The sequence below is a fragment of the Heterocephalus glaber genome, unplaced genomic scaffold (genome assembly GCF_053883595.1).
Source record: "Heterocephalus glaber isolate CG9 unplaced genomic scaffold, H.glaber_assembly_v1.0 deba00001465, whole genome shotgun sequence".
NCBI lineage: Eukaryota > Metazoa > Chordata > Mammalia > Rodentia > Bathyergidae > Heterocephalus > Heterocephalus glaber.
This window is the reverse complement of record NW_028258312.1, coordinates 30,967,443-30,985,080: the sequence shown is the minus strand read 5'-3', so window position 1 is coordinate 30,985,080 and position 17,638 is coordinate 30,967,443. Positions and strand designations below refer to the sequence as shown.

Sequence of the window (17,638 nt, the reverse complement as noted above, 5' to 3'; positions counted from 1 at the left end):
AGCTAAATCCCCGGCCCAAGAATTTTAAATTTTTATTTGAATCTGGTTTCTGTTATTGTGTTACAACATTAGTGCTATTTCTTTTCTTTTAACAGTATGCAGTTGGATGTAAACAAAGATATTAATAAAATTCAATTTTCAGTTTTGTCGTAGAAGGTGGTCTGTTAGTAAATAAGTGAAGCAGCTGCTATTGTTCAGAGAGAATACCTGCCCAGAAAGATTTTAACTCAAAATTTAATTAAGTTGATTTTTGAAAACACTTCTATTAAATGGAAGAATAATGATAAAATATGTATTTTTAAAAACAATTTTCTGCCATTTTAATTCTTAATAGAAGTAATTTTTAAATGTGCTTCTGAACTTGTTAAATAGGTTTTGAAATTAACTTTATCATCTTTTACGTCCCAAATCAAAATGATGTCTGTGGAAAGTGATGTATTTACAAATTAATTGCCTCTTCTGATCTTGGCAAAATGTAATTTTTTTTTCATTTCAAGAGAGTACATCTTGAAGTTGCTTGTAATTCACAGAAATTTTTCATTAGATTTCCTGAAATAATATGCATATAGTTTCCTCACATATATATATTTTTTGTGGTACTGGGCATTGAACCCAGGGCTTTTCACTAAGCTACATCCCTAGCCCTTTTTATCTTTTCATTTGAGACAAGGTCTTGCTAAATTGCCTAGGCTGGCCTTAAACTTTCCATTCTCCTGCCTCAGCGTCCCCAGAATAGCTGGGATTTCAGGTGTGTGCCACCACGCCCGGCAGTTTCTCCATAGAATCAATTAAAATGTCCTTAATTTTTATTGTTTGAGGTACAGCAACATTAATGCCTCGTTGAAAATTGATAGTATTGTGTCAGCATCTGAAGGCAAATAAGAAAGTGTTAGATATTACAAAAGAAGGGTAGATGTTTAAATACATGATCATTTAGACCATGTGGGAAAATGGTATGGAAGAAAATTTTAAAAATATAAGGAAGTGTTGGGTAACAGTGCTCCTAAGAAATAGTGAATTAAAGCTTTCAATTATTAGTGAATTTGCAGCCAGCTTTGTTGCTGAATCTGCCACATCTAATGTGACAAATCTTAGTTATTATATAATTTTTATACATAGAGAAGACTTCATTTTTTTTGGTCAGTTATTTTACAGATAAGGAAACAGGATCAGAGTTTAAGGTCACCCTGTTGATTGGCGGTGGAACCTATGGTTTAAGGATAATGACACAAACCTGCCTGCTGAGCACCCAGAAAGTACCTGGGCACCTGAAAGATGCACAGCCAGCCTTTGCTGATTGCTAAATCACAGTGCTGTTTCTCATATTTGCCTATTATTTTTTATATCACAGCTAATTCAGATCAGCCTTAGAAGCCATGATGTTTCTGCAAAATATCTTTTATATTAAATTATAGTTCATGTTTTTCACAAAATAGTCACTATGGCAAGTAGTTCATGTGTATCTTGCCCTCGTGGCTGGGTAAGTGTCTTCACAGTTAAGAGAAGGCTGGCAAAAGAACCGGGAGTCTGGTTACAGCTGTGTGACTTACCTTGTAATTTGGTGTGTTCGTTACAGAAGGGAGGGGCTGGATGTGCTGATCTCTGACACTTATTTTTAAAACTTAAAAGCCAAAAAATTCAATAGCAAGAAATCAGATACCTGATTTAAGACAGGGAAAGGATTTAAATACACCACTGTACAAAGACAAGACACAAATGGCCAATGAGCAAATAAAGAGGTTTTCAGCATCATGGATTGTGACAGGGACACAAATAAATCAAAACCACTGTGAGGAGCAGGGATGTAGCTCAGTGGCACAGCACCTGCCTGGCAAGCACAAAGTCCTGAGTTCGATCCTCAGTACCAAAAAACACAAAATAAAAAATAAAAAAACCCACAGTGAGCTGAAACTGCACACGGGTCAGGATAGCTGATGTCACAAAAACAACAGAAAACCACACACCTGGGGGCAGCCATGGAGAATTGGGATATGGTGCAGTGTGAATGGGACATGGCAAACAGTTCCCAAACTCTTAACAGTGGCCTTGCCCTTCGACCCAACAACCCTGAGTCTGGCTAAATGGGCAAGGGAATGAGTAGAGGGCGTGGCAGAGACATCTGTGCATCCACGTGCGTGTGTGCAGCACTAACACAGGAGCTAGGACGGGGCGCCACTCACTGGCCAGCGACAGATGGTTGGGAGATGGAAATCGGCGTGTGCCTGGGAACACCGCCTTCTTGAAGTGAGGAGATACCAGGACAGGACGGGGAAGCCAGCCAGCCTGGGGACACAGGTCCTGTCTGATCAGGGCGCTGTGTGAGGCCTCGGAAGTAGTTGCATTCACAGGAATGGAGCAGAGTGGCAGCGAACAGACTGAGGGGAGGGGGACAGGGCTTGCCGGGTCCTGGCTGTAAAGGTTGAATTTTGCAACAAGAAGCTGCTCCGTGATCTCATCCCAAGCAGCAGGACACGCTGACCACTGCTGACTTGTGTACTTATAAGTCATGAAAGATCATGAATTGTAGACTTAAAAATCACGAAGGGGTGGATGTGGCTCAGTTACAGCACATTTGGCTCACGTACACGAGGCCCTGGGTTCTACCCCGAGTTACAAAAAACAAAACATGGTACATTTTCATTCTTTTAAAACTGCAATTTAAAGCAAATTAAGAAAAATCTTTCACTGTATTTCCGAAATGTTGTTATTAATAAATGAGAAGTGTTATTATATTCTAGAGTCTGTATAGATAGGCCTGAGAGTTTAAGGAATGGAAGAAAGTTGTGAACCTGAGAAAAAAGTACTATTTTAAAAGTCATCCCTTTTTCTTGCTATTTGGAGAAAGCTTGCTGTGATGTACTCAACCGGTGGACACTGATGATTCCATGAAAGTGCATTGTGGTTTTCCCCAGTCCTGAGGATTGAGCCCAGGGTCTTTGCACTGAGCCACCTGTCCAGCCCTTTCTCTAGTTTCTGTTTTAAGACTGGGTCTCCCTAAATCGCTAAGTTTCCCAGACAGGGTTTGCACTTGAGATCCTCCTGCCTCCACCACCATGCCCAGTGTAAGAAAGTCAGGCTCAGATGTCCCTGCTATTCTCCCTGTTCTGCAGGTCCAGAGCTTCATGCGAGGCTGGCTATGCAGGAGGAAGTGGAAGACCATAGTGCAGGACTACATTTGCTCGCCCCATGCCGAAAGCATGCGCAAGAGGAACCAGATTGTGTTCGCCATGGTGGAGGCGGAGTCAGAGTACGTGCACCAGCTCCACGTGCTGGTCAACGGCTTTCTGCGGCCCCTGCGCATGGCTGCCAGCTCCAAGAAGCCGCCCATCAGCCACGATGATGTCAGTAGCATTTTCCTCAACAGGTGTGGCTTTGCCCGAGTCCAGAGTCAGGTGAAACCCACTTGCAGTTCTTAAGAGAGTTTTCCTTATTCTCAAAGAGTCAGGCTTCTGGAGTCTGCCTCCGTGGCTCTGACGTCAGCAGCGAGGAAGCTGGCATTGCATTGTGTTTGGTCATTAGTGCCCATCCGCAGCCATCCGGAAGCCTGGCTTTCCATTTTCTTCTCAGTTTACTTTGCTGTGTGGCAGATTCCTCTTTTGATTGTGTGGGGTGAGTGTGTGGGGAAAAGACCCCCTCAGACACAGAGGGGAATGAGACATTGAGGGGCCATGGCATACAGTTTGCATGTGAGCACTTTGAGAAGACTAAAAACTAAGACAGGGCCTCGGAATCCTTGCTGAACTTAATTGTTGAGCACATATTTCTAGTGTCCTTATGACTGAAGATTGATTAGTGAACAAAGCAGAAAGTCCCTGGCTTCATGGGATTCAATTTTGATGCAAGAAGATAGACAATGAATAGTGAATAAATGAAATGCGTGAGATGTGATTGAAGGTGGCAAGAATAATGGGATAAGTGTGTTTGAAGCAAAGGGAGGATTTTGAGGGGATTCCTGGCAATTTGCCTTTTAATGTAGTAGTTACATCTGCCTTCAGTGGGTGCCAGGTGGGTGTACTGGTGGAACTGAACTTGTGTCCAGAATATAGCTGCAAGGGAGTCTGAGAAATGTAGTTTTAGCTCATCACCCGCTCTGTCTGGAAGGAGGAGGGAGTACAGACTGAAAGAATAATTTAAGGACTTGACAAACTTGATTTGGTTTGAATCCTGGAACAACAAACCATACTCAATTAAAATTTCTATAAAAGAAAAAACATCACAGTCTTCCAGCTATGCCTAGTTTATTTCATTGACCCTTTGAACATAGTGATCATGTCTTCTTTTGTTTGTTTTAATGGAATTTGACTTGCAACAAGCCAAGGTATCTCACTGAGAAGAGGAATTCTGTTTTTTAAAATTTCTGAATGTTATTTTTTATTTATTTTATTTTATTAGTACGTGTTTGCAGCACATAATGTTTACATTCCTTGTGGGGAGTTGGTACATGTATATGACACATCTTAATTTCTTTTTTTGTCCCCTTTCCCTCCCCTCCCTTTCTCTCCCCTCCCTTTCTCTCCCCTCCCTCTCTTGTTCCTCTTCTCATTTGAGGAAGATCTATCTCCCTACTTATTATCTTCTATCTTTTATTTTGCTCATTTATAATTTGGGTTTCCCATATAGAGAAACCATGTACTATTTAAGCTTGTGTGTCTGATTTATTTCATTTAACATTATGGTCTCAAGGTGGATCCATTTTCCTGCAAATGATTCATTCTTTTATATGACCAGCAAACGTATGAAGAAATGTTCAACACCACTAGGAAGTAGAGAAATGGAAATTGAAACAACACTGAGATTCCACCTTACCCTGGAAATAATGGCTGTCGTCAAGAAATCAAATAATAACAATAATAAATTGTTAACAGCTGGCAAGGCTATGGGGGGAAAAGGAACCCTTCTACGTAGTTGGTGGGAATGTAAACTAGTACAGCCACTATGGAAATCAGAGTGGAGATTCCTCAAAAAACTAAAGCTAGAAATTACATTTGATCCAGCTACTCCCCTTCTAGGTATCTTCCTATAAGAGTTAAAGACATCAGATTATAGTGATCCATGCACTATGACTCATAATAGCTAAATCTTGGAAGCAGTCTATATGTCCACCAGCAGATGAATAGATAAAGAAAGTGTGGTATTTACACTCAAAAGAATTCTATTTTTAATTGTGCTAATGCATTAATTCAAAAAATTTGTTAAAGGCTTGTTGCAATGGGTTAATTCTAATAAGAAACCAAAGGAGATCTTGACTTCTGTAGCTACCCTTCTTGTCCCCTTTAGAAATGTACACCCCTAATTCAATTCTCATTTTAGTGTCAGTGTAGGCTTCATTCTTTTCAGAAGATTCTTTTATAGCTCTGTTGAGTATCTTAGGAGTGGGTATAATACAATTCTGTCAAAATTTTTGCTGTGGATTTTCGCCCCTCCCTCCTTCTGTCAAAACTCATTTCAGTGCAAGAGAGGTCTTTTCTTTGAGTTTCCAGAATCGACTATGAAAAGAAAAGTGATACTAACTTTAACTTTCTGATGATCAGTCTGAGTGGTGCACTTTGACAGCAGAAAACTCCCCAGAAGTGAGGAAGAGGGTTACACAACGGCGATGTGGTGCTTCTAGTCCTCCAGTTTGAAGCTTACCTCAGGCTTTTCTTTGGTTTTGGAGACAGTGTGCAAGAGGAATCACTTTATGGAGGCTGGCATAGTCCGTGGTATTATTGGCTGTGCAGTTGGAGGCATATCACGTATTTGAGCACTCTAACCACTCACTAGACTTCTTTGACAAAATACTTTGCAGTGACCAAATTGCATTACTTTTCTTTTTTTTTTATAGTGAAACAATCATGTTCCTTCATGAAATATTTCATCAAGGACTCAAGGCCAGGATAGCGAACTGGCCCACTTTAATTTTAGGTAAGTGCATTCCTTGCAGCTGGAGTTCAGGCTCTGATGCCGGTGCCAACGCTGGCAGTTTGGCCTTAGCATCTGACTTTCCCCGGTGCCCCTGGCTCCCCTCCCTCGCCTGGGCTCTGCCCCCTCACCTGTCATGGGTCACTCCACCAAGGGTAACAGCCATGTGTGCTTCTCCTTTCCAGCTGATCTGTTTGATATCTTGCTGCCCATGCTGAACATTTACCAAGAATTTGTGCGGAATCACCAGTACAGCCTCCAGGTGCTGGCCAACTGCAAGCAAAACAGAGATTTTGACAAACTCTTAAAGCAGTATGAAACCAACCCTGCCTGCGAAGGGCGGATGCTGGAGACGTTCCTGACCTACCCCATGTTTCAGGTACATCACTGGGGTGCCTCTGAGTCATGGGCATCTGCTGTGACCACAGAGGGGCATCCGCAAACACCTTGTGAGGAACACTCACCTGCCACTGCCTGACAGACAGATGGGCCACGCATGTGCTGTCTAGTACATGTAAGAAGCCAGGCATCTTCTGACTGTCTTCTCTTCCTTTCCTCTTTCTTTCCTTTTTCTCTTCCTTCTTCCCTCCCTTCTCTCCCTCGCTCCTTCTTTTCCTCCTCTCTCTCTCTTTCTCTTTTTCTCATTTTTTCCTTCCCACCCTCCCTCCACCCTTTGCTTCTCTCTTTCTTTTTTTCACAGTGCTAGGGATCAAACCCAGGGTCTGTCTCATGCTAGGCAAGTGCTCCACCACTGTACCACTTCCCCAGCCCTGTAAGCAGGCATTTTTGAAGCAAATAAGTCAGGAATGAGTTTTGGAAAAGCAGCACAATTTTCTCTTTATAGAAAGATTCTACACAGACCTCTTTCATGGAGTCTCCTCCTCCAGCGTGTTTAAAAATATTAGGTTTACAGAAATAGGCCTCTGTGCAAATGTTCCAGTGAATGCTGGTTGCATAAAAAGCTGCTGGGGCCTGGAGTGGCTGCCGGGAAAGCCTGTGTGGTGGCCCAGTCCCAGCTACACTTGCTGCTTGAGGACAAAGCCAGGGCCTCACTGGTGCCCTTGGCACCTGGTCAGGCAGCCTCCTGAGGCAGGGCGGTGTCCAAGATCGGTGTCCACGCACACTTGTATTTGTCTCTGCTTTGGCCTTTACCGCTGAGAGCCCCAGGGCCACGCACACCGAAGCTTCTGTTCTCTGCACAGTGCGGATTCTGCTCTTCTGGAAGCCGTGGCTGCACCCACTGGAATTCATGGGGCTCCTGGCTCGGCTTCCACATTGTCCTGCGGTGACCTGAATCCCCATTGTGTGTCAGGTTACACTTGGGGCGGGTGGCCAGGCGGCTCCACCCTGGCTCGCTGTTTCCTAGCAGCGCTCCCATGGCTCCTGATCGGCTTCAGGTCTGTAGTCCTTCCTCAAATCCCGGAAGTCCGATGGAAGTTTAGTGCGATGTCTATTAGCCACAGAGATGTACTGGAAACTGCTGCAGAACATCGCGACTTCATAGTGTGTTTTTCCTGGAACTAAATTGTTTGAAATTTTGGCTCTTTGAAGAACTATTTCATAAGAAAAATTTCAGACTTTTATTTTACTATATACATAATTGGAACTTAAGGTTTCATTTGCAGGGGAACATTTTATACGATGTATCATTCTTCTGTGATTCTACTGGATTCTTGGCAGTTATCTGAGGTTACAGTTCAACACCCCAAATGGTATCTGTTCAGTAGCCCCAGATGAGGTGAGCACACAATGTGTGATCAAAGTGTATGGTAAATGTTTAGATTTAACAGTTACTGCAATGAGGGAGACATTGGCGCCCCCCGACCCTCCCCTGGCTTTGAGCACACCTGTCCCACGTCCTTGCCACCTTCTGGGTGGCTCTGGAGTCCTCTGTCCCAAGTGTCTTTATGGTCAAAAACCCAGTGAACACTGCTGCCGAGCACCATCCAACGGAAAGGCAGCTCCTAAAAACGTGAAGCTGTGTCCTCATCCACCTTATTCTCCAGGGCTGGCACTATGGAACATCCGGCTCTTCCCCAAAGTCAAAATAACTGTGAAAGGGAAACCTTTTGAGGCAATTCAGGACATCAAGGCAGCCAGGACAGCACAACCAGAGACAGTCAGGAAAGAGGACTCCAGAGCTGCTTCAGAAAGTGGCAGGAACCATGGGATGAGTGTGTTCGAAGCTGGGGGAGGATTGTGCGGGAACTCATGGCACCGTGTCTTTGATTCTAGCAAATTCTCTCTCTCTTTTTTTAAATTTTTGGTTCTGGGGATTGAACCCGGGTCCTTGTGCTTGCACAGCAGGCAGCGAAACCACTGAGCTAAGTCCCCAGCCCTCTAGTAAATTCTCTAAATGTGCACATTCTCTGTGATTTTTTGATCACACCACGTACGCACTTGGAACAATGAGTGGGGCCTGGCTCCATTTCCCACGCCTGTGAACGTCTTCCTGGCCGCTGTGCCGTCGTCTTTCCCCCCAGTGTGCCCCTGTGTGGCAACATGGCAGAACTGTGCTTGCCCTGGAGATGAGGAAGTGCAGGTGAGCATGGTGGAGGCTCGGGCGGTCTCTGGATTTCTTCAGCCGTGGGGACCTCTTCCACCCCCTCCCCTTGCAGGCTGGAGTCCGCCGCCCGGCGGCAGTGCCTGAGCTTCTGGACGCCCTTGGAGGCCCCAGGGCGTCAGACACAGAAGCCCGGGCTGGGTGTCAAGGGGGAGGCCTGCCTGCGTCTTGTTCGCCCTTCAGTTGTGACCGTGACCCGGGGAAGTGGAGGCGCTGTGCCTTGGGCCTGAGTAGAGGTGGCTGGGCTCCTGTGGGCTCCAAGGACCCAGCTCTGACCTGGCCGGCCCGGGGACGTCAGTGTCCTGCAGTGTGCGCTGGGCTCCCTGTGCCTGGCGAGGAGCCTGGGGTTCGTCCGTGACCCTTGCCCTACCCTGGTGACCCCAGCCCTGCAGTGGAAGGCCAGATGTTGGGGTCCTCAGGCTTCCTCCACACCAAGGGACTGAGGCTGCCGGCCTCACAGCCTCTGCTCAGGGTGACTCACAGGAAAGGGTTTAGCAGAATGAGCTCTAGACGGGGGGAGAGCAGTAGCAAGAGCACCAAAGAACCTCTATTCCAGTCCCTGTTGCTGATTGGCACTCACCAGGAGGGGACGTCACTAGGGCTTCGCCCTGGCCTGGCCTCCGCCGCTCCGCCTCCTCCCCTGTGACGCAGATGGCAGTGGGGCCACACTGCCCTTCGGAGGAGCTGAGGGTTTGCTTGCCGGGTCCACTCTGCCTCCTCGCTCCCTGAGGTCTTCGCTGACAGAGGAGACAGCCTGGGGGGGCTGCCCCCTCTGAGTTGGGCTGACCCGAGTTAGCAGCGCTGTTTCTGCCCCAGCCCCTTGGCCACCGACAGGGGACACATATCTGGGAGGAAGCCGGGTGCTGCACCCTTCTGCTGTAGGGCAGTCATGGAAGGGGTGACTTCAGTTCTTACGGCCAGGCTGGGGGCCCTCAGCCCCAGCTCTGTGGGGCTCAGATTTGGGGCAGAGTCTGGAGTAGGGGCAGAGGGAGGAGGAGAGGGCCTGGAACTTTTAGCAGCAAGTGTGCGTGCATGTGCTAGAGGCGTGTGTGTGGACCACAGAGAAGGCCAGTGAGGGCAATCTTCCTCCTTCTGAGGCTGTTTTGCTGCTAGGGCTGGGCTTTGTTGATCTGGGAAAATTGGGAGGAATTGTAGAATTTGGAGGTTGCAAAGAAATTTCTCTCCGTCCAACTGTGGGACCAGCCAGTCCAGGCATTGGCAGGACATTTGTTATGGAAAATACTGTCGTCATTAACATAGCGGTCCAGGCTGGCTGCAGCAGCGCCTCTGCTGGTGTGGTACTGCGTGCACTGCAGCCCACAGCCCTCAGGGCCGGCTCTGCTGGACAGCACCGGCGGGGCCGCTAGGTCTGGCTGTTGGCTGAAACCAGAGAGCAAGCCGATTTGTGTCCCCAGAGTGACAAGAACTTGTCCCAGAATTCTGACTTATTTGGTGGTTACCAGGATTCCTGGGCTTTTTGTGAACGGTTTGTCGTTAGCTCTCGGACTCACGGACGAGCTCTTTGCAGGGCTGCCTGCTGCTCTGCAGAACACCCCGGCCTGCTTGTGGCAGGTTGGGATTGATTTGTTCCTCCACCCGGAAGTGGGAAGGGCTGCCGAGCTGGGCTCCAGCCACTAGCGTCTCAGCCAGGCACTCTTTACCATACCCAGACCTGGGGAGGGTGCCTGCGGGGCCGACACCTGAACTCGCTTTGATGGTTTTGGCCCAGCATCCTGGGCGGAGGCTCTGGCTCCTGCTCGCTCTGCCTTGGTTTTCTGGGAACCCTAACTTTGGTGTGAGCTTTTAGCGACCATGGGTTGTGCCGACAGGAAGAACCTCTGAATGCACACTTACCCCTCGAGACTTGGCCACTGGGCCAGTGCTCTGCATGCAGTGAGAAACTCCCGGAATAAAGAGACAGAGCCCTTCCCCATGCCCCGCGGAGGGAGGGTCCTGTGCGCCCCACCCTGCTCTGGCTGAGGGGCTGTCCACTTCCTGGGGCTGCAGGACAGGAGGCATCTGCTGATGGTGGCCGCCCACCAAGAGTGGCTCTGCACATGGGTCACTGCCCTGGGGAGCCCACAAGCTGGCCCTCTGTCCTCGTTCTCTGAGGTCCTTTCCTATGCTGACTGGGACCCATGGAGCAGGTTCTCGGGGAGCAGTCGGTGTCCTGGGCTACACGAGGAGTTCAGGGCCAGCCTGGACTACATAGCGAGACCCTGTCTCAGAAAACCAGGAAAGCCTTAAGTTAAATCTCTGCTATGGTCTATTAAAACCTTCATAGAGTCGCCAAAGCTTCTGATTCTGACAGAATTCAGCCAGTCTGTTCAGAGGCAAAAGTACAAATACATCATCCAATTAAATAATATTCTTTTACTGTGAAATGAAATGAAGTAAGACCAAAATGTAATAAGGGTGAATATATTTTCTCCCGCGTTTTAATTGTTAAAGAGGATATTGGTGTAGGATGATTAATTTTTTTAAAAATTGTGTAAACAGACAAAAATATCTAAAATGGGAATGGGTGACTTGATGATACTTGTGTCTGTTAATCTAAGAATCGGTTTTCAAAAACTCGAATGCAGAAATGTTGGTATGGCATTAAAGAGACAGCAACTTCTTTGTCCCGGAATACACCATCGACAGCCATCTTTTCTTGTGTTCTCAGTGAGGTCTTTTTGGTGTGTGTGCAGTTTGAAGCACAGTTTATTCTAAACGTGTTGCTCTAAGAAGAGGCCTGCAGGCCCTCAGACCTGCGAGAGCAGAGGCAGGCGGCCGTCTCAGAGACATGGCCACCCGCCCTGACCCCTCCTTGCCTTCAGATCCCCAGGTACATCATCACGCTGCACGAGCTCCTGGCCCACACGCCCCATGAGCACGTGGAGAGGAAAAGCCTGCAGTTTGCTAAATCGAAACTGGAGGAGCTGTCCAGGTACGAGGGGAGGCGGGCTGGCGAGAGGAACCAGACAGCCAGGCTGCCGTGGAGACCACACAGGGCATGTCCCAGGGAACATGAGTCCCGATTCCCCGACTCACCTTGCGGCTAAACGCAAGCTCATGCCTCGGTTCTGAATCATCATTCACAGTAATTTTAACCAAGAAAACAATATTGCCAAGAAAGCTTTTACACTAGGTAAATTTATGTAACTGAGATTCGGTGTATTTTGGTTTAAGTTTGGAAGCGTTCACGTTATTTTCTCAGCATCACCAAAAAATGACTTTCAATTAAAATTTTGTACAGTGGACCCTTGACTTATGAACACAGTTCATTCCTGAGGGCTGGATGTAACCCAGTTGGTCAACTAAGGCTCGGGCTCCTCTACACAGCCTTCAAAGTCTCTCTCCCATATACAGGCAGCTCTCAGTGTCCTTAGAGAGACATTGGCCCAGGATTTCTCAGTGAACCCCACACAGGAAAGGATGCTGTCATGTTCCTTCCAGAACTCTGTAAGGGTTACATCTGTATCTGAGACCATCTGGAAGCACAAGTGGCCAGGTCATAACTCAAGGCTTTGTTCGTAAGTTAAAACTAAAATTCCAGTTGAACTCAAGTTGTTTGTATGTCAGGCTGGTTGTGACTCAAGGGTCCACCGTACTCAGATTTGGGAAACGCTGGAGAAAGTAGTTGGCATTTCTCCGTGATTTTTCACAGTTCCAGGCACTTACTAAGCTCTGTGTTTGTTAGTTCACATGGGATAAATGGTATCAAGGTGTCTGTTTACTCTGCTCCCAGCAAATGGTGCTCTCCTAGCTGGCAGCAAGCAGTCTGTAAGACAGCGCATTGGTTTCTGGTTGCATTCAAAACAGACATTCCCACGGTGCTTGGTGACGTCTGATGACACGCGGACGCACCGTGTGTGCCGGCCTTGCGCTGGGGCAGGGCCGCTGGCGTCCTGGGGGTCCAGGCTGCTGCCCCACCCCCGCCGCCCGGGCCCAGTTCAGCCGGGACAGGTGCAGAGCCGGCCTCCTGGGTTGGGGTCTCATGACCGTGTGCCAGTGTAGCTGACCTCTCCTCCGCGCTGCGTGGCAGGGTGATGCACGACGAAGTGAGCGACACGGAGAACATTCGGAAGAACCTGGCCATCGAGAGGATGATTGTGGAGGGCTGCGACATTCTGCTGGACACCAGCCAGACGTTCATCCGCCAAGGTGAGTCCGCGGGCCCGGCTGCCCGTCCCGCGTCTCTGGCGGAGGCAGCTGGCTTTCCGGAGCAGCCCCGGCTGCGTGTGCAAGGGCCACACTGGTGCAGCCCCTCCAAGGGCTCAGCCTGGCTGCAGTTGAGGCCGCTCTGTGCTGTTTCTTTCCAGGGGCCATGAAAAACAGCAGCACAATAATAGTGCGGTGTGCGTGTGCCAGGGAGGTGCATGCCGGCTGCACTGTGCTCCTCAGTGGACCTGACGTCCTCTACAGCCCTGAGGAGGAAGCGCCTGGCTGGCCCCGTGGCGTGGCAGTGCCAGGTGGGGACGATGTCCAGGCCAGAGCCCAGGAGAAACTGGCGTTCCTCAAAGCCCTGTCACATAAGAGTGGGGACAACGTCCAGAGCGAAGGCAGCTGTTTCCTGTTTCCATTTTTCATCGGCACTTCCGGGCCGGCCCTGCCCGGCAGCGTGTGATCTGCCCGGTAACCGGTTAGGAGATGGCGTCGCTCCGCACCCACCCCCGCTGCGCTGCAGTAATGGCCAGCTTCGCGTTTGTGGCGTGGACTTTGGGGCACTCACCCCGCCGAGCAAGCTTTGGGAGAGTCGAAGATGTTTGTGTGCAGAAACTGGAGAAGGACACAGACAGCGTGGTTCCTCTTCAGTTCTGCCTGCAAGGGGCCAGGGTCAGCTGCGCCCCACGCTATTTTTCAGGGTGTAGGGACTTCAGGGGAGGAGAGCAGGCTCCATGCCGAGGATCGGGTAATCAGTACCGTGCATTGCACACACTGATCAGTTGGAGCCTGGTGGGGAGCGGAAGCTAAGTTTGGAACTCGGATTGATCATTAATGTGGTTCCTGCATATCAAGTGCTGTAGCATTTGAAGATCTGTGCATGGCCGCTGCCTGCCACATTGTGCTGCTTAAAGTCTTTGTCTTCCAGCAAGACATTAGGATACGCGTTCGCTTTTGCAAAGAACACTTGAAGACTTCCACCCATGCCGTTCTCTTTTCCGTTATTTGTTTACATGGAGTGAAGCCGCAGATGTGTCAGAATTTAGAAGTGTATTTTAGAAAATGATTCCTTTTCCCACTCTTCTTGGATAATAATGGAGCGGAATGCTGACAGCGGCAGGCCTGTGTGTGTCCCCTGTGGCCTCCTCACAGACGGTGCCCCCTTTACTTCCTGCTCTCGTCTATGCCTCTCCCTGCCGCTCCCCCACCCCCGTTTCGGAGGTCTTTTGTGCCATGGAAGGAGGTCCGTTGCCGCCCCAGGCCGGGTCAGACACAGGGTAAGGAGTCGCCTTCCTCTCCGTGCCCAGGCCTGGCGCGTGTGCGTGTCCTTGTGCTGCAGCCCTGGTTTTCAGCCCCTCTCTCTCCCATGGACTAAGCTCCGAAGGGCAGCATTTGTGAATTCTCTCTGCCCCACCTCACCTGGCAAACACTTGACATTGTAGCTACTGGGAAATAGGCACAGGACCAGGTTGGATTTCTTGAACTGCAATTGTGATTGGAAGATGTTTCATACTTTTCTTGTGTTTGGAGTTCAGCAAACATGCCTACTCATGGACCTGTGCTTTTGCATGTGTGAGAATGAAAACGAAGGTTTCTAGAGCCACCATACAGTTTCCGTAAGGACTGTGGCCAGATTCACGAGCACAACTAACGCTGACTGTCTTTCTAGAAACTCGGCCTGTGTGGATGTGGGTTTGGAAAAGTACCAATAATGAAAAAATGCTAGAAGGTAAATATATTGAATAAGTTGTATTTATGCACTGCACACAGTGAAAAAAATCATTAACCCCTTCTCCCCAAGGTCAGATCCACGTGCTGTTGTTTCTTGTTTCCTGCTGTATTTAAGGTGCTTCTGTCAGCTGTTACTGTTTTTGATGTTGCCATTGTGCCAAGGACGACTGGATGATTGCTTTTCATCAGCATTTTCCTGCTTTCAATAAAGGTGGCTTCTACATGTCAGACCTTGATCTGGAAGTGGAATACTGCAAATCACTACAGACAACTGGGAAAGTTTGCTTTGCTCTGCTTTGGCAGCTCCTGTCATCACTTTTGCTAAATCCCCTTCGTGGTCAGTCTTAAAGAGTCACGAAGGTGTTTTGAAAGATTATTATTCTTTAAAACTTTGAGGATTCTATTTTCTTTGAAATGGAGTAAGATTTATTTATTTCTAGTGGCTTGCTGGTGTTTGTGTCGACTTTCACGGATGGTAGAAGGTTTATTTCAGTGTGTGTGTGTGTGTGTGTGCACGCATGCGTGTGTTTCTGCACACAATTTCAACCCTGTATGAAATATTATTCTGAGAACTAGAAAAATGAGTCATCAAGCTCATGTCGAAGGTTGTCTCAGGGTAAGGGCTTCAGCCACTCTCCAGGGGTATTTGATGGAGAGATGGAGACAGGAATCATTAAGTTCTATTGTAAATGATTTCCATCTTTAGATAGCAGAGTTTGATGAACAGGAGGCAAAAGAGTGTATTATAGCAGTGATCAAATACTGCCATTTACTTTCCAAAATCTAATAACAGAGTTTGTTGAATAGATGCGTAAGGGTGGAGGTGGCCACAGGGCCCCAGTGCAGCCACGTCCCTGGAGGTCCAATCCCGGTCCTCATTCCCCGCCTATGTGACGTCAGACGATGAGCACAAGCTTTCTGTTTCCTCTCCTCACACCGGAGTTAAAGCAGTGTCTGTCTTTTACGATGATTTCGAAGATTAAATGAGCTAATGCCCACAAAAAGCACCTTGACTTGAGCCTGTGAGATTATGACAGTCACCTAAAAATGAAGAACCAAGGTTCGGAATGGCTTTCTATTTCTAATAGCATGAAGTCTATATGAGTCTTTGTTGGAAGATAAAGGCACTCTACAGTGACATTTTCTGTAAACCCATTATGCATTGCCAACATTGTCTTTGTGGAACTGTGAATCAGGAAAATTAAAGGGGACTGAAGACCGAGCAGAATGCTTGAGAATGAGATGTGGATTTCCCTGGCACCTTCATCATGCACAGGCTCAAAGCCACGTGCGTCCTCTGGACTGCTGGGTTTGGAAATTGTAGTATCAGTTCTGGAAACAGGTCCACTTTCTCAATGCCTGACCCAAGAAGCTGGACACTGCTCTTCGTGCTTGTCCACTACAGAGTGGAATTAAGAATTGGAGCGCTTTCTGGTCCCACGGGGCCTTGGCATGAATCTCATGGTAGTGATGACAGAAGCCTCGCTGTAAGGCGACCCCGCGGTTGAACAGACGGATGATCAGGGTGCCACGCACTGCAGCAGACCTGTCTGATACTGGGCGGTTACTAATTTCAGTACTAATTACTCCTCTAATTTGTGTTAACTAGAGAAGAATCTTTTCTTCAAGTCTCAAGGCTATGTTGAAATGTCACGGAGGCTGTGTTAAGTGAAATAAATCAGACACACAAGCTTACATGTCTCGCGGCTCCTCGTACATGAGAAGCCCAGAGTATAAATAAAGAGCCAAATAAAAGGGAGCTGAGAAGAAGTCTGAAGACAGCGTTCTCCAGTGGGGAGGGGATGAAGAAAGGGTGGAGAGGTGCTGTGTGCGGGTACAGACTCCACACAAGCAGTGTCCTGGGGCCGCTCACAGTCACTTGTTTGATTAAAAACCGTAAGCTGAAATGTGGGAAAAGAACCTCCCTAAAAGACTTTTCCAGTGAATCTCGTTTCCTAAGCCAAACAGTGTTGGCATTTTCCTCTTTTGTGTTCCGATGCGTCGGTTTCTTTCCACCCCTGCAACTTGGAGAGGCAGTGAGTGGTGATGGACAGAGCACGTAGATGTATGGTTGCCAAGGAAACTTTTTTTTTTTTTTTTTACTTCAGAGCTGCACTTCACATTAGCTGAATTGCTAACCTGTGAGCTAACAGTGTGCGCTGTCTCTTCTGACTTAGAAAGCCACTAAATAGCTGGGACATTTACTGATGTGCACACTGCCACTGTGCTTTCCCGGGCTTGGTCAGAGCCGCTCGGAAACGCCTGCCAGTGCCTGCATCCCCTGTGCACTTGTGCGACCACTGGCTGCCCAGGCTCGCTCCGTGCTGCACTGACTCACACAGACCCCAGCGGAGCCCTCACTGCTGCTGTCTCTGCCGTGGCTCCCTTCCCAGGGCTCGGTGGGTGTCTGTGTTGCGGGCCCGCTGCTGTCCCTGACTGTGCCCCTCACTTGGGAGAGCTGCTTAGCCTGGGCCTCAGTTTCCCCAGCTGTATAACATGTGGAGAGGGGCTGACCCAGGCCCTCTAGGGCTTCTCTAGCTCTGGCTCCGTCCCCAAGGGAACCACAGGTCCACCCTCTTACCCCTGCTCCTTCCTGCCCCTCCCCTTCCCTGTCCCCTCCAGCAACTCTCCCAGCTCCCTTGCTTTGCACCCTTCATTCCCGCCCAGCCTCCTGCCAGCTGGCCCCGCCCCGCCCCTCCACTGCACCTCTTGCTCAGTCTCTTTCCTGGAATGGAGCCTTGTCCTGGCCCTTAGTTCTGGGCCCACTGCTTTGCCCAGAACTGGTTCCTCGACACTCTCTAGGCACAGAGTGGCTGCCCACTCCCAGACTTCAGACATCCCACCTCATCTCTCGCCCAAGACACAGTGTGATATCAGGTCATGGAGCTCAGGTCCTTTGCCACCCCACACATCTCTGTTAAAATGTAGATGCAATTTGGAAGACTCGTATGTTAATATGCAGATTTTGTGACTCATAATCATGGTTTTACTGCCTTAGGTGCGTGTGCTCTTTATAGAAAGAACATCAATGTTTATTTCCACCCAGAGAAATAAGCTGTTCATTAAAAAAAGTCAAGAAACTCAGAGAAGCTATGAAGAGAAAATCGAGGTTGCTGCAGTCTTCTCTTGCTCAGCATCATGGTTGATAGTTAAGGGTTGAGTACGCACTGAGTGGCCCTCGGAGGTGACAGGAGCGTGTGTAGGGCTTGGGGGTGCAGGTGACACAAAACTGCTCGGAGAAACATTGCCGCCCAGGGACTTCAGAAGGCAGAGCCAAGGCGCTCGCGAGTCTTT

General features: G+C 48.5%; 1 protein-coding gene across 5 annotated transcripts in view; it reads left to right on the top strand.

Moving 5' to 3' along the window:
- Positions 1-17,638, top strand: part of Rasgrf2 (Ras protein specific guanine nucleotide releasing factor 2) — a 182,165-nt gene that overhangs the window by 69,193 nt on the left and 95,334 nt on the right. For all 5 annotated transcript variants that reach the window (XM_087180737.1, XM_087180738.1, XM_087180741.1 and 2 more), the window contains 5 exons: positions 3,111-3,364; positions 5,825-5,904; positions 6,087-6,280; positions 11,287-11,396; positions 12,495-12,613. In XM_087180737.1, the coding sequence (XP_087036863.1) occupies positions 3,111-3,364; positions 5,825-5,904; positions 6,087-6,280; positions 11,287-11,396; positions 12,495-12,613 (757 nt within the window). The remainder of the gene's footprint in view (positions 1-3,110; positions 3,365-5,824; positions 5,905-6,086; positions 6,281-11,286; positions 11,397-12,494; positions 12,614-17,638) is intronic.